This window comes from Brienomyrus brachyistius, chromosome 25, assembly GCF_023856365.1.
Source record: "Brienomyrus brachyistius isolate T26 chromosome 25, BBRACH_0.4, whole genome shotgun sequence".
NCBI classification, from domain to species: Eukaryota; Metazoa; Chordata; class Actinopteri; order Osteoglossiformes; family Mormyridae; genus Brienomyrus; species Brienomyrus brachyistius.
Genome location: NC_064557.1, coordinates 11,559,235 through 11,575,751, shown reverse-complemented (window position 1 = coordinate 11,575,751; position 16,517 = coordinate 11,559,235). Strand labels below are relative to the sequence as shown.

General features: G+C 49.3%; 1 protein-coding gene and 1 long non-coding RNA gene across 4 annotated transcripts; both read right to left on the bottom strand.

The window, feature by feature from the left end:
- Positions 1-93: 93 nt before the first annotated feature.
- tlr3 (toll-like receptor 3) lies at positions 94-6,994 on the bottom strand. 3 transcript variants are annotated; one of them, XM_048996277.1, is made up of 6 exons: positions 6,763-6,994; positions 6,540-6,682; positions 3,908-4,354; positions 3,190-3,381; positions 1,194-3,025; positions 94-622 (listed from the first exon to the last, which is right to left on the bottom strand). In XM_048996277.1, exons 3-6 carry the CDS (start codon positions 4,337-4,339, stop codon positions 388-390), a joined length of 2,691 nt encoding a protein of 896 aa, XP_048852234.1. In that variant the 5' UTR covers positions 4,340-4,354; positions 6,540-6,682; positions 6,763-6,994; the 3' UTR covers positions 94-387. The 3 variants fall into 3 exon arrangements, with proteins under 3 accessions (XP_048852234.1, XP_048852233.1, XP_048852230.1); XM_048996276.1 differs by having other exon boundaries at positions 6,540-6,994; XM_048996273.1 differs by lacking the exon at positions 6,540-6,682.
- Positions 6,995-13,720: 6,726 nt separating this feature from the next.
- Positions 13,721-14,389, bottom strand: LOC125720290 (uncharacterized). Its single transcript, XR_007385408.1, has 3 exons — positions 14,240-14,389; positions 14,074-14,149; positions 13,721-13,745 (listed from the first exon to the last, which is right to left on the bottom strand). It is a non-coding gene; the product is annotated as an uncharacterized LOC125720290 (long non-coding RNA).
- Positions 14,390-16,517: the final 2,128 nt, after the last annotated feature.

The window sequence follows — 16,517 nt, the reverse complement described above, 5'->3', positions numbered from 1 at the left end:
GGCCAGTACACATAGTATAACTTCATAGAAGTGCATGTTTATCCAAACGGACTTTGCACATGTAGATACAGAAGTCATGAATCTGACAATGGCTGCGCTGCAAAAATGCTCTTTATTATCATCAGAAATGTTTAATCTTAGAAGAGTCACATGGTCAATCCCAGCATGCATAGCAGCACTGGGTTCCCACAGCTAAAAATTGTTCATGGTCATGAACCAGCCTTCTTGATGAAATGGTAGTTTCCTCCGCTGAATCGTTCCATCTCGTGTCACCCTCTTCTGATCCTTCCATCCCTTAAAAAGAAGCCTAACCATAATCCAAGAAGCCACGAAGGCTTCTGTGACGACACAACAATCCCATCCACATCCCGGTCTGCAGGAGACGCCTCAAGACTTGTGCGTGCGATTGGTGGAGCACAGCGCCCCCTTGAGGCTCAGGCGGAAAGCAGGCCTGCGGGCACGCTCGGGAGGCCAGCACAACAGGCAGGAGCGGCGCAACATGCCACGTCGCAGCAACAGAGCCCGGCTCAGCCGATGGTCTGGCACGTCCTCCAGGAATACCAGCACCACAGAGTCTCGGCTGTCCTCGATCAGCTGGTGCATGGCGTGGTGCACCTTATACCTGGGGAGGGAGACAGCGGGGGGCGTTAACTGGGAGCAGCCTCACATTACCCTAACCCTAATTCCGTGTTTCCCATCATGCACTGGGGACTCATTATATACACAAAGGGCTGTTGGAGTGACCCCCCATCGGGGGGTACAGTAACTCTGAGCCCTGTGCAGCCCCCCTACCCCCACCCCCATCCTGCCCAGGATAAGAAGATGGATGGATGAAAGTATATAATGAAATAATCAGCCACTGAAAGATACATTCCTGCCTTTTCTCCATTACTATGTGTAAAATTACCCTGCAGTGTGCAGGCGGCTCTCCAGTATAAGAATGAAATGTCCCACCTCCCCCCCCAGCCAGGAAAAGACTGACATACTGCCTTTGAGCTTTACATAAGGAACAAACGCCCCCACACTGAAGTTAAAAGGGCGGTATGAGCTAGCAGCTGAAAACCAGTAGGGGGCACCGGCAGATGGAGAAATCAATGGGAGACCTCCTGCCTTGAGACGGCAGTGAGTATCACTTCCCCTGCTTCTACCATTCTCACTTCTGCCAGCACGGTGACGGACAATGTCTCACGTACAGTGTACACCAGGGGTCCTTCAGGAGCGTCTCCGTGACAATAAACACTATCTTCCTGGATTGCCTCATCTTCTCCACTATACTTTCGAGTCGCGAAGTCCCAGGAGTAAAGTCACGATCCTCCAGGCAGAACCCGAAATTCTCCTCCATTTCCAGTGGCAGGAGATGCCGGTCCACCCACTTCCTGTCTTCCGGAGCATGTATCACATAGGCGTCAAACAGGAACCTCTTCTCGCCCCGGTCCACTTCCCTGAAGCCCAGGGTGCGGCTAACCACTACCTTCCAATAGAACTGAATCCTCCACCCTTGGAAGCGGAGCAATAGAGCGGTGCCCATGAGGACCAGCACCACAGTGCTGCTCAGCACGAACAGGGCCTGGAAGGGGGTCAGATCCTTGCAGGACAGCACGTTGAACTGGGTGACAGATTTATTGAAGTAAGCGGGGGGGGTGTTGCAGATGTAGGCCGATTCACGCAGGGGTACGCTAGTGTTAGTGGCATTGAGCCAGCTCACAAACCAGAAGATGCTGTCGCAGGTGCAGTCAAATGGGTTCTGGCCCAAACGCAGTACGGCCAGGTTTCGCAGTACCGGCTGGAACACAGCCTGTGGAACCGAGGTGATAAGGTTCTTCCGTAGGTCCAGGGAGCGCAGTGAGACCAGGTCGCTAAACGCACCGGCGTGCAGAAATTCCAGCACGTTCCCAGTCAAGCTGAGGTCCTGCAGCTGCTGGAGGCTGCTGAAGGCATGGGTCGGGATCTCGTCCAGGCCGTTGTAGTCTAGCTCCAGAACCGTGAGGTTCTCCAGGCCCTGCAGGAAGAATGTTGGACCTTTGGGGGTGACGCTCTTCCACATGTCTGCCAGGTTGTTATGTTGCAGTTTCAGCACTTTGAGTTGTCCTAGGCTGCTTAGTAGGTTGGCATTGATGATGGCGATGTTGTTGTTGCTAAGGTCCAGCAGCAAGAGCTCCTGCAGGGGCAGGAAAGGGGACGTCTCGAAATCCAGTTGGCCCAAGAGGGTGCGCCTCAGCAGAAGCGTTTTAAGAGTGGGCACATTGACGAACGACAAGGGCCTCAGCTGGATCTTCTGCCTGTTGTAGGACAGGCAGAGCTCCTGAATGCTGGCCAAGCCCCTGAACTCAGCCCCGGTCAGGACCTGGGAGATGAAGTTGTCTGTGAGGAAAAGTCTGGTAAGGTTCCGCAGCCCGGAGAAGGCGTCATCATGGAGCAGCTTGATATTTGCAGCTGTCAGGTTGAGCATGCGGAGTGGCGAGTCAGCCAGTGATGCAAACGTGCTACTGGTCACCGTGCTGAGGCCTGCCAGGCTCCAGGACAGACTCAGGTTCTGCAGGCTCGACAGGCCCGAGAAGGTGTGTGCCGACAGGTTGTGCAATTTCGTTTCATCTAGCCAGAGGGACTCCAGGAGCTTCAGTGGCTGGAAGGTGTAGTCATCTATAAGGGCATTGTTCACCAACGCCCCCTGCAGTTTCAGTGACTTTAGGTTCCCCAGCCCTGTAAATGTGTCCTTGGTGAGATGAGAGAAACTGTTCCTCTGCAGTGACAAATCCTCCAAAGTGTGAAGGTAGCGGAAAGATCCGGAAGTGATGGAGCTCATGCCATTGTAGGAAAGGTCCATGGAGTTGAGGTTGGTGTCCTGCAGGCCCTTAAATGTGGTGTTGGTGACAGAGTCAAGCTTTATGTTCTGCAGCGACAGCCAGCGGATGCGGCTGCCTGCAAGCTCCTGGGAAAGCTGCTCCACGAGATCCGGGCCCAGCTTGCTTCTATCCAGCACCAGCTCCTTCAAGCCCCTCAGAGGTTTTAGGCAACCTGGCTTCAGCTGTACGTGGGCAGGAGATACAAGAGGGTTACTGTATCATCATGCTGGAGATGGTGACATCGTGGCTTCGGCTGAGAGGACGGAACCACAAAGTGCCAGAACAATGATCAAGCGGCGAGCTGAAGAGAGAACGTGTGCGTATGTATGGTGGGAGCCACACTCACCAGCTTGAGTGGCAGTGCAGCCATCCTTAGCACACGGACAGAGGACTGATTGAGCCAGGAGAAGTCCTCTGTCTGCAGGGTGGAGATCTTGTTCCCTGACAGCGAGAGCTGCTCCAGACTCCACAGTTGTGGCTGGATCCCCAGCTGAGCTGAGATCAAACCGTTCACTGACACGTCCAGAGATGTCAGATTCTGCGACACAGACAGCATGTTTACATTGCAGCCATCAGGCAGCATCTTAGTTAAAGTACCATACAGCAGAGCTGAACAGTTACAGATGAAGGATGGTATAGATTATCAGGATACTAGGAGCACATAGTGATGGTGGCTTGTAGAAGATGTGAGCAAGCAGAAGATGTTTGTTAGCAGAGTGGGATTGATGAGTGATATCTGGGCTGGTAAGGACTTCTTGAAAGGTGATTGTAGGGGTTAGCGGCCCTTGCTCAAGGGCCAGCAGTAATTTGGGATTTGAACCGGCGAGCTTCTGATCACAGGCATGGTGCCCAAACCCACTCAGCCACACATCACCCACCAGTGATGCAAAATGGAAATGGTGCAGAAGAGTTTGCTCTGCAAATATAAATAAATGTACATTTTAAGGGAAATGGCCCAGGTGTATATGCAATCTTATATGCTCGCTGGGGGCCTGTAAGTTCTTTGCTTTATTAAGCACCTGAGTGCTGATGGGCTTTCCCAGAGGGCTTGCAGGCAGGCTCACCTGCAGCGGCCTGAAGGGCTCCCCTTTGAGCTTCAGCCGGTTGGAGGTCAGGTTGAGCTCCATCAGCTTGGAGCAGTGGAGAAGGTCCTGTTCCCGCAGGATGTAAATCTCATTGTGCTGCACGTGCAGCTGTGTCAGCTGTGGCAGTGCCAGGCACAGGCCCGCCTCCAGTGACCGCACATTGTTGTAGCCGGCCCGGAGTAGCCGCAGCCCCCCGTACCGGCCCAACACTGCCGCACTCAGATCCCGCAGCCGGTTGTGTGACACATCCAAGCTGGTAAGGTTACTGGGAAGGTCGTCAGGGATCTGCAGGAGGTTCTGGTGGCTGCAGTCAGCCATCTGGTTCACCACACGACAGCCCACCCCCCTGGGCCCACTGTGGCCAGAGCAGAGGGGTAGGAGGCCTCCTAGGACCAGGAGAGCTCCCCACATGGCAGCGCTCTCACACTGAAGAATAACGTGTTAATTAACAACTCACTCTTTGTGCTATCACTGCGCCAACACATATAGGATCACATAACCACATAATCACATAACCAGTGCTTGAAGTGGCCCAGTACTCATCAGTACTCAGTACCAGCACCTCTTTGTTTTTCTCTTCTGAGTACTGGCACCTCTCAGTATCTGCTAGTACTTTTTTTTCTGCCCACCACTACCCCCTTCTTCGGAGGACAACTTTATCTTAAATTAAAGTTACAGTGTAAAGATATTCAATTCCATTGTGGCCACTCCGAACTCACACACCCGTATCTGCTAGTACAGAATAATAATGGCGTTCCCGGCACCTGGCACTGAATAACAAGGGGAGTAACGGCATGGGGTATTAAATAACAAGGGGAGTGGTAGCACCCGGTACTGAATACCAAGGAGAGTAGTGACACCTGGTACTGAATAATAAGGGGAGTAGTGACACCTGTTATTGAATAACAAGGGGAGTACCAGCACACAATATTAAATAACGAGGGGAGTAGTGACACCTGGCACTGAACAGTAAGGGGAATACCGGCACTCAGTACTGAATAAAAGGGGAGTACTGCACCCAGTACTGAATAAAGGAGGAGTGCCAGCACCCAGTACTGAATAACAAGAAGAGTGCCAGCATCCAGTACTGAATAACAAGAGGAGTACCAGCACCCAGTACTGAATAAAAGGGGAGTACTGCACCCAGTTCTGAATAAAAGGGGAGTACTGCACCCAATACTGAATGAAAGAGGAGTGCCAGCACCCAGTACTGAATAACAAGGAGAGTACCGGAACCTGTTCTTCCCCATTTGAAGCACTGCACGTAACCTTAAATATGTCTTAAACTAATAATAATAATAATATCTACAACTACAAGTATCAAAACAAGTATCAAACATCGTTAATTATTTGTCCAATCATGTCGCAAACTGCAGGTCACTTCTCACTGTTACCGTGGTAAAGGGCTCGTTTTATCTCAGGTACCTAAATTGTTCTTGCCATCTTGTTAGAAGTACTAACATTACATATGAGCTTCATTTTAAAGGAAAAAAAATATTTAACACTATATACGTTAAATCGACTCATAGGGTTGTGTTAGCAAAACTACACTAATCGTGTTGCAAGGCTACTTAACCAGACACGGGGTGTTTTTCAGAAAACAGCTCGGTTGTTTGGTGTTTTTCTTTTTTTATACAACTGTTGCGTTTAGTCGGACGACCTTAGGATCCTGACCATAGACAATCTCACAACGCTTCACTCTTAGAGGTCGCAAATGTTATGCAACCACATACTAAGGCCACTTAAAAAAAAATATGGTTCTCGTCCCCTCCCGACCCGCCGAAATGCCTCCGACCCGAATTTTTTTTTTATTTTTTATTTCGTTAAAATCGCATGGAAAATGCCCAAGAATGACGAAATTTGAATTTAATACACTTTCTTTCTAGATATATATTTTAAAATCTTGGTTGTTCATTTAGAATGGGAATGACAAACAGAATATTGGTTTCAAATAGTATCATTTTTATATTCACGAATGAAACATCAGCATAAAGTATCCAAATCCATAGTTGGGAAGGCATTTATGAGATACACATGGATCAAGGAATTTACATTCTTGTATTTTCTTACATTTAATATATCTGAAACGCAACAAACTGGAAGAACTGAGGAGGCGTACTAAGTAGGTCTGCTCTCTTCGGTATGTATTTTCAAATATGTATTGTCTTATATATTTGAAAGTCCAAACGGTTAATCAAAATTTGTAAAATAAAATAAAATAAAAAAATCCCACCCGCCCTACCCACCCCCTCCAAAAAAAGGACGAGAACCATTTTTTTTAAGTGGCCTAATATAATGACTCATAAAACAAACCTATACCGACTTACGTGTTTTACTACACCGCCCACTTAATCTCACATAGCCTAGTACTTCCGTAGCCTAGACTATACCCATTACCTACAAATAATCATATTATGATAATATTTCAGATATAGGCCTAACGTGTTATAATGTGTTATAACGCTTTTGAGACTTTATCTGGTATGAAATTGCTCGATTCTCCAAATAAATGCTCTCAGCAGCAATAGCATGGGTACTTTAGGGGTAAAAAAATCACTATAACTGACAGCTCACACTGGCGTTGCATGAAATAAGCAGTATGTAAGGATACGAATCGGCACTGTGGTTGGAAAGGAACTGGTCGTAATCTTCACACGGAGAAACGTATCACAGCGACATTAGAAGACACGACGTATCACCTTCTCAATGTCTGGCGGAGATTTATCTGAATATATTCGTAAACACCTACGAGATCTAAAACACATTTAAAAATTAAAGTCTGTAGCTATTGTAAGTTTACTTTAATTTAGGTAATCAATGACCATGGCACCTACCTCGCTGGCAGTAAAAAAGCTCATTAATAAAGGCGCGCGCGGTGCGCTCGAGGATAAGGCGGGACTAATGGGACACTTTACTGCGCGTCTCGGCCAAATACCCGAGATGGAGTCGTGTGTGGGTGGCTCTGCTGTCTGTGTCGGTTCCTTTGCAACAATATCTTCACAGAAGTGAAAACGAGACTGAGATAAAAAAAAATCTAGGATATATTATGTTCCCTATTTCCTTGGTGCTGTGCTTTTCTCAGTTTCGTATTCCTATTCACTTCCTCGAATTCACCACCACGCCACCTGCAGGTCTTTTGACGTGATTTTTCTTCATAATCCATTAAAACCTACAAATTAACGGAAGGCCACTCGTTTCGAATGTAATATTTGCACAGATGGTGGGGATCTCGCACATAATTGGCACGGTCCTTTTAACGGGTGACTGTGGGAAATGAATCACGGGATCAGGCCTTTGACGCAGCTGCATATTCTGTCCTTCTGTGTTACACGTTTTGCTTCTGGACTTGAGGATGGCTTTTAAACTCGCACCTCGAATAACCTCTCGACAGATGTGCAATTAAATATTTTGAGTTTCATTTCCACTTTCCATGATTTTTCAGGCAGCTTTAGAAGCAGGAAGATCTCCCGTTTATGCAGGACAGAGTGGTGGTTCGTGTTCAGCTAGAATCGTTTTTATTCAAAGTATTACACTATTTCCTTTCCGTTTGACAGCTCTCTTCGCTTGTCTAATTCAGGTATAGATTAATTAACCCTCCAGCAGGACAGCACTTGGGCCTATCTGATGCATCACATTCTCTGGTGCCTTTATATTTTAACAAACGCACTAAAATATAGTTTTATTAATTAAGTGTCCAAACGTGGGGTGGCATGGTGGTGCAGCGGTTAGCACGGTTGCCTCACACCTCTGGGACCCGGGTTTGAGTTGTTCTAGGTCACATGTGTGCGGAGTTTGCATGTTCTCCCCACGTCATCGTGGGGTTTCCTCCAGTTACTCCGGTTTCCCTCCACAGCCCAAAAACATGCTGAAGCTAATTGGAGTTGCTAAATTGCTTATAGGTGTGTGAGTGAATGGTGTGTGAGTGTGCCCTGCGATGGGCTGGCCCCCCATCCTGGGTTGTTCCCCGCCTCGTACCCAATGCTTCCGGGATGGGCCCCCGCGACCCAGTAGGATAAGCGATTTGGAAAATGGATGGATGGTTGGAAGTTTCCAAACATTGCTTTATTCAGAGGTACAACAGAACCGCTGGGCTTTGATTAACAATTTTAACCAACAGGACCCCTGTCCTTCACCGTCACGCTACACTAGTAGTGTGCATTTTACCCGCTTCAGACAGGAATCTGTAATTATATAATGATTTACTCTGCAACGCGGAAAGTATGGGAAGTATGTAGTTAATGACGTTAATGGGGCGTCACGTGGTCGCGCGATTTTAGCAGCAGGTACATGGAATCTAATGCTGAGTAGAAGCTTTGGTTTCTGTTTTTCAGGAAGACTGATGACCTGAAAAGCTGGTGCTTTGGGTGCTGTAACAGGAGCAGACAGATTTCCTGTAACCGCGTCGGTGGCAGGTGGCTTGGTCATCATCAATGGTTTTTTCCTTCCCTGTTGGCATGAGCATATTCCAGGGCAAGAATGCCAGGATTCATTGGGTTCGAATTGTCAAAGGGTGGTTCGGGGAGCATGAGGAACAGTGCCATGACAAATGTGCGGCATAATCAAAGCTAAAGGCGGCCCAACGAAAAATCCAAATGGCGACTTCTTTTTTGGCCGGGTAGTTTATATATGGCGTGAATACGGTTAAACATAAAATGGAAAATCTGTAGTTAAAATGTTGAACAATAGATGGCAGCATTGTATCATGAGCCTGGACGTCAGTCCGGGTATTGCGTTCTCTGATTAACAGGGCCGATAAAGAACAAACAACTGGAAAGAACAGGCTCCCTGCTTCATGGCATATCTTTGAGCAGGTCAGACCGGTACAGCTAATACATCTAATCACTACATCATCTCTCCAAAATTCCAGTCAAATCCATTCCCTATAAATGCCACTTATTACCCTGGCTAGCCAATCAAGGGGCCAAGCCAGGGTCCCTCCTAGAGCCAGAGTGCCTTGGGCGCCCACGGGGGGTCCCATAATTCCGATTATGTGGTTTGGGACACATTCATCTACTGGGCTCCTGAACGAACTTGACAGCACATTAGGCTAATTACGCAGTCTATAAGACTCCCTGCAGTATAGCGCCTACACTGCATGGAGAGGGGTTAAAAATCAGCCAGGATAAGCAGCATCTCTGTGGGGCGGGGTGGGGAGGGCTGCCTGTGTATATGTTACGAAACCCCGGATCACACTGCTTGGATCCCCCCCCCACGTCTATATACCAGCCACCATGTCACTGTTTGAGCTGTGCAAAGGTGATAGGGGATTTAAGGCAGCAGCCAGAACACGAGGGCTAATTAGGGGAGATAATCAAAGTACCAGCACAAATAGCCCAGAGATGGAGTGAGTGACAGAGGAATAAAGTCATGGGGTGAAAAGGAGAGATGGAGTGAGTGTCGGAGGAATTTGGACATGGGGTGAAAAGGAGGGATGGAGTGAATGTCGGAGGAATAAGGATATGGGGTGAAATGGAGAGATGGAGTGAATGACAGAGGAATATGGACATGGGGTGAAATGGAGAGATGGAGTGAGTGTCAGAGTAATAAGGACACGGTGTGAAAAGGAGTGATGGAGTGAGTATTGGAGGAATAAGGACATGGTGTGAAAAGGAGTGATGGAGTGAGTGATAAGGAAAAGGACAGGCTGAAAAGGAGTGATGGAGTGAGTGATAAGGAAAAGGACAGGCTGAAAAGGAGAGATGGAGTGAGTGACAGAAGAGTGAGAACATTGGGTGAAAAGGAGTGAGATGAAGGAATAAGGACATGGGGTGAAAGGGAGAGAAGGAGTGGGTGATGAGGAAAAAGGTCAGGATGAAAAGGAGATGAGTGAGTGATTTAGGGAAAAGGACAGGGTGAAAAGGAGAGATAGAGCAAGTGACTGAGAAATAAAGGATTAAATGATGGTAGAATAGAAAAGAGAGAGACACGTGTGGTGTGGAGTTCAGCAGCCGGTAAGGTGACAGCAGTCTCGCAAGCCCTCTTCCTGTATCGGCAAAGCAGACCTTGAAAACAGGGAAACAGGATTCCTGAGGAAGGTTGAGTGCAGAGGCAACACAGCGAGGGCTTAGCACAGCGCTCAGGGCACAAAGCACACCCCAGGGCTTACTTTCTCTGAGTTCTAGGAATGACGCAGTAAATAGCAAGCGTCCTCACTGCTGCTCCTTAATGTCAGCATGGATGCGGGATGACAGAAAGCCGCAGATCCTTAGCACTGCGGCCTGTCGGCTGAATTGCGCCCTGAGAATAGATCCTGCTCTTGCTATTTCCACTCATGGCTTAAACACATGTAAATAATTCAGCGGCTGCCTTCCACCTTTTGTGTGGCTCTGACAGGCAGGTTATTTTTAGGCTGCTCTGGGTGTGGTGTGTGTGTGTGTGTGGGGGGGGGGGGGCGGTCCTGCTGGCTTCCTCGCCCTTGGGGGATTGAGAATGTATATGTGTGCGTGAATAATGTTTATAAAAAAATAACAATATCAAATATCAATGATAATATCAAAAAATGAAAAGTCCAGAAGTCTCATATTTTATTTGGTTACTTATGGTTAAGGTTGGGGCTGGGTAGGGATTAAGGGTGCTATGTTGGGGTTAGAGTTCTGCCCATAGAAACAAATGGAGATTCCCCAAACCCATAATAAATGAAACATTAGTTGGTTACAGATTAGCCTTGAGCAAGACCCGCTTCGCTGTTGGTCATCCTGTCGCCGGGCTGCTCTATGCATTCTGGGTAAGTAAGTGAAAATGATAAACACATGAAGCTGATGGTTTCATTGTTTGTTTGCGGAAGCCTCAACTTTATTTTGGGGGGGGGGGGCATCGTTTGCTCCAGCCCCTTCACTTTCTCTTGGCTGTCTCCTCGAAGACAGCCCAGCGCTGCCCTCTGGACCACGTGACATGGCCACCGTGTTCCCGCTCTGCGTGCACTGATGGGGGCTCTTATATTCTCACAGTTTCGCCACATTGCCAAGTTCATTCACAAATAATTATTACTTGCCAAATGATTTAATTAAATTTCAAGTAACTTCCAGATTCACTGAGCTTCCCGTTCCCATAGCAGGATGTTATTATCTGATGGTGGCGTGTTTGCCTGGAACTTGAACCTGCAACCCCAGGTTTCTGGCATGCCTCTCTCTCGGCACTGGGTCATGTGTGTGTTTGGTGGGGGGTGGGGGGTAGTTGGAGCTTACTGTGTCCATGGGAACGCCGCGGTGGATAATTGCAGGAAGCTGCTGTTTGCCTGTTTGCAGGTTCCGCAGTTATGCAGCAAGTCACATCCGGGGAGTCACTGCTGGAGAGTCACAGGTAATCGGTCACATCTGGCAGGTAAAAGCCAGCGAGTCACAGCCGGTGGATCACAGCTGGTGGGTGACAACTGGAGAATCACACCCAGCGAGTCACACCCAACAGGTCATAGTCAAGGAGTCACTGCTGGCAAGTCACAGCCGGCAGGTGACAGCTAGTGGGTAACAGCTTTGTGGGTGACAACCAGCGAGTCACAGCCTGTGGGTCACAGCCAGCGGAGGACAATCAGAGTTACAGCCAGACAGTCATGAACGGCAAATCACAGCCGGTGAGTCATAGCCGGTGAGTCACAGCCAGTGGTTGTGGAGGCACCTACAGTACAGGACTGATCTGTTCAAAGTTACATAATCTTTTTATATTGTTTTGCATTCTGGCAGAGTGGTAATTACTCACTTTGGTCAAAAGAGGGTGCTGTAAAAATGCAGAGTTTATTGACAGTCTAATAAATTCTGTTTTATGAATTTATCACACAAATTATGTCTTTGAGGACAATTTGTGTCCAGGCCATGACCTTGAGCATTGAAAGTGGCTATTGGATGGATGGACGGATGGATGGATGGATGGATGATGGATGGATGGAGGGGGAAGTGCTGTCTCTGTTTTCCTTCTCTTTCTTCTCTTGGTGCCTAAGCTGAAGGAGCAGCCTGCCCGATGTGAAAATGGGTTCCCTACGCAGAAGCTGTCAGTGAGATAATGACCCCTGAAAACGCATCTAAGGAGCAAATTAAAACTCACCCTTTTGAAATGGGACACATTGGCCCCCAGGGGCTCCCATCAGCCCAGTGCCCCCCCCTCCCCCCACAAAGCCCCCAAATCAGCTACATTCACTTTAGGCTGTGACACACTTCTGCTGCATAGTGATACAAGAAAACAGGAGCCCCCCCCCCCTCCGTCCCACAAAGCAGTCAGGCCCCTCCTCTCCGCCATGGGGTACAGTGCATGCTGGGATGGCGGAGCAGAAACAGGCAGGGTTATGACTCTGCATGTGTCTGCTGGGGACAGCTGTTGTCATGGCAACTGTGCGCATGGCGCCCCTGCAGACAGATGCAGGGAGCATTGCAGACTTCGCTCTGCAGAATCAGGTCAGCGTGCCCTGGTGATGTTCATTAGCGCTCCTAACGAGCTGTGTATGAATCGCTGTCTCAGTGGCGGATGTGAGCGACAGCGCGCATTTTTTCTAATATAATTATTATGGCTACATCGGATATGCTGATAAGCAGGGCCTGGGATTAATGGTGGCTGTCGGGGGGGGTGGGGTTTGGAACAAATTGGGGGCTGAGCTGCACCTCAGTGGTGGCAAGGAGGGCGCCGAACCCGTGGCCCGCTGCCAGGCCCCGTCTGGGCACCGACACCTGCCAGGCGCGGGAATCCCGCTTCCTGTGGTTGCTCGTAGCGACGGGTGTGGGAAAAAGCTCTGGTGGCCTCTTTTAAATGAACCGTAAAAATTTCCCTCAGTCTTCCTTGCTAAGCACCAATTTTTGGCTTTGTTTCTGTTTGTAGGTGGGGGTGGGGCTTCTTTCTCCTTACTGGTCTTAAAAAGGGGGACGTTTTCGTGCCAGTAAACCGGTTTGTGGTGAATTGGAGACATGCTCTCTCTCTCTCTGGCATGTCTGCCTGTCCAGTTCGGTCCTGCAGACACCAGTCATGCAGGCCCGGGCTCTGAGGGCCCCGTCTCTCTGGGCCCAGCCATTGTGGCTGGTCTTTGAGGGCCCAATCTCTGAGGCCCTTGTTTCTGATGGCCCATCACTGGGGCCCCAGCTCTGAGGGCCCTGTCACTGTGGCCCAGTCTTTGAGGTCCCAATCTCTGAGGCCCTTGTTTCTGATGGCCCATCACTGGGGCCCCAGCTCTGAGGGCCCTGTCACTGTGGCCCAGTCTTTGAGGCCCTTGTATCTGATGGCCCATCGCTGGATCCTCATCTCTGAGGGCCCTGTCTTGGAGGACCCGGTCACTGGGGTCCACTCGTAGATGTTTTTCATGTCGTGTTTGGGTCAGTCCTGTGCATGACCTGCCAGAAGTGAGAAGGGGGTCCTGAATACTAAAATATCCCCACAGAGTACCCCCCCACCCCTGCAGGCTGTAACTTGTCCTTCGTTATCACCCCATCCTCTTTATCTCCATCCCTGCCCCCCCCCATCTCAAAAAGCCTGCACTGGGCCCATCAGGAAGCCTGGTCTGACAGGCCTGGCACCGCGGTATCGCACAGCGAGCTGGCCCTTTTTATAGAAGCGGGCCTGGTTTTATCTTGCAGACCCACGCCTCTTGGTGTGCCCCAGCGTGCTATTCCCAGGCTGCCTGCTGCGGCCCAGCAGCCGTGGATGTGTGGGTCAAACCTCACATGCGGCCAGGCAACAGCAAGCGGGCTTCTAGGAAAGATCGGCGGGGGGGTGGTGACATCACCCTGTGGCTGAGGGTCTACGTTCTGACAGCTGACGTATAGTGCGAGAGGTTTGTTCCACTGCTTTCAGCGCGGATGGAAATCTTACCTTATCTGCACCTTCTATTCCTGGCTGTAGGGTCCTGCTTCATGTAAAGACACAAAAACGACACAACTGTTCTCCACCTTTTAAGGCATATAAAACACACAACTGCTTAGAATATTGAACAGGAACATTTGAGATTAGAGAAAGACGAGGAGGTTAAATAAAATTCCACAGCAATTCACCTTTCGTGAAAATAGTTGCTTCATGCTACTTTTGTGGAAGGAGACCGAATCAAGCTCCACTGTGCGGAAGGGGCTGTGTGTCTGTGTGTGTGTGGGGGGGGGGGGGGTGCTGTCAGCAAACAGAATGTGTAGCAGCTACTTTAATGAGCAGGCTGGTGCTTGAGTCTGACGAGCATCACTTACGTAACTGGCAGCCCAGCAGAAGCTGGCATCTGCGTAGCATCAGTTACACCTGCAGCTGGCACAGCGTCGCCCCCCGCTGGTGAAAGGAGGCACGGCAATGCCACTTTAGTTAATGTGCTACTAACAGAGGCTAAACTCTGCTGCTCCCAGGGAATGTCGTACGTACCGCAGTACAAAGTCCACCGACGCTCCAAAAAACCTCCGGGTTCCACAGATTTGGACTTCTTAAATTTTTGAGGATTGTATAATGACGCTGTGCTCCACGCACTGCGACCCCCCACCCCTGAAGGCAGTCACGCCGCCAAAGCAGACTCCGTTACCCACGCCAGTTTCCGCACTGGTCACCGATGGTAGCCTGCGCACCCCTTCCTCTAACCAGCATGTCCAAATCTGGCCAGCCTGATAAGGTGTCAATATTTGATGTTGGGAATGTGAAACCCGGTGGAATGTTGGAGCGTGAGAAGGCCAAAGATAATGGTCCTATTCCCTCCAGCGTTTATCTGCACCCTCCTCCAATTGCCTGGAGTTTCAATAAGTGATAGGCAGCATAATGCCAGGACGTATTTATAACCGGGGAGATAATCACAGGCATCGGTGTGACCTCAAATGCAGCCTTTTGCTGGGGGGGGGGGGGGTACGCATCCGCGATGACATCGCCTCAGAGAGTCTGTATACAGCATCAAGCCTCTATATCTGCTGCAATGTTTACAGGCGACAGCATTCCAGACGGTCCTCAGAGATCCCCCCCCCGCCCCCCAGGCCTGTGAGCAGGGGGCCGGGACTGGAGCAGACCAGACAGGGCGGATAGGAGTGTAGACAAGGGCCGGCCACTCAACTGCCCGCTGGTTTCCATGGCAGGTGGATGTCACCGGAGATAGAGCAGACCCCAGAAAAGGTCGGCGCTGAGGATGGTTATATTTGGGGAGTGTTCGGTGGGCGCAGCACAGCGTGAAGCCAAAATGAAAGGAGTAGCGGCCTTAATTAAGCAGCCAGATGAGAGATGTGTAAGGGGATCTCTGGCCACAATACAGGCGACAGTGGGTGATATCATAACAATAAATACTGCACTTAAATTTCCTAAGAAAGAGCAGAGCACCATGTAGCACAGCCATCACAGACCCAGCCTTCAAACCACACCGTTCTAGGAATTTTCAGGGGTAAAGTTCACCTACATTGATTTTTTTTCAGCAGAATATCCTGTTTACTAATGAAGTAGGTGCCTCATTGCACTACTCTGGATAACGGCTCTGATATTAGGTTTTCGTTTTTGAATGATATTTTATTAATAATGTAAAAACATCAGCTAGGGAGGGATGACATCACTTACTACGGAAGACTTGGAATCGGAGCTGGAATCAGGATACTGAACGACTGTCTCATGTTTTGTATTATTATTAGTAGTAATAGTAGTAGTATTATGAATAATAATAATAATAATAATAATAATAATAATAATAATAATAATAATAGTCACGGGGGCGGCATGGTGGTGCAGTGGTTAGCACTGTTGCCTCACACCTCTGGGACCCGGGTTCGAGTCTCCGCCTGGGTCACATGTGTGCGGAGTTTGCATGTTCTCCCCATGTCGTCGTGGGGTTTCCTCCAGGTACTCCAGTTTCCCCCCACAGTCCAAAGACATGCTGAAGCTAATTGGACTTGCTAAATTGCCCATAAGTGTGCATCTGTGAGTGAATGGTGTGTGAGTGTGCACTGCGATGGGCTGGCCCCCCATCCTGGGTTGTTCCCTGCCTCATGCCCATTGCTTCCTGGATAGGCTCCGGACCCCCTGCGACCCAATAGGATAAGCGGTTTGGAAAATGGATGGATGGATGGATAATAGTCACTTGTTCATTCTGTTTTCTATCAGTGATATGCAGTTTTTCAGGATCTTCATTAATATGCACTATTTCATATCTTTTTCTCTCATATCTGCCTTTATTGTTTAAGTCTTTTTCTATCTCCATGTCTGATCCGGCTTTCTGGACATCACCTCCTTCCCTTTGCGAAAGCGAGCACTGTCTGGCCATTACAGGAAAAGCCTTCTAAGGGCGCTCAGCTAAAGCAGGTCGAGGTCCAGACTGACCCGGAAGGCTGTAACCACATCATCCCACTGGGCAGGGGCACCACTACAGGTTCTGGACCCCAATAAATCACATTGGGCCCCCAACCCATACCTATCAAATTAAGTTGTACCACCCTAATTTCCTCCGCCTTCAGGGGGCATAGGACCAGGGTCACCCCCCCCCCCCCCCCCCCGAAACTTGTATACCCCCAGGCACCTGCTTGTAGATTTGAGGCTCCCTCAGATACCTTGGTAATGCCCTGATGAGGAAGTGGCAGGGCAGTGAAAAGCCAGCAGGTCCGGATCCCTGTCCCTGGATAGGCTGGGAAGGGGGGTGCGTTGTTATAACACAGCGGGTACATTTACTTAGCACATTAGCTAC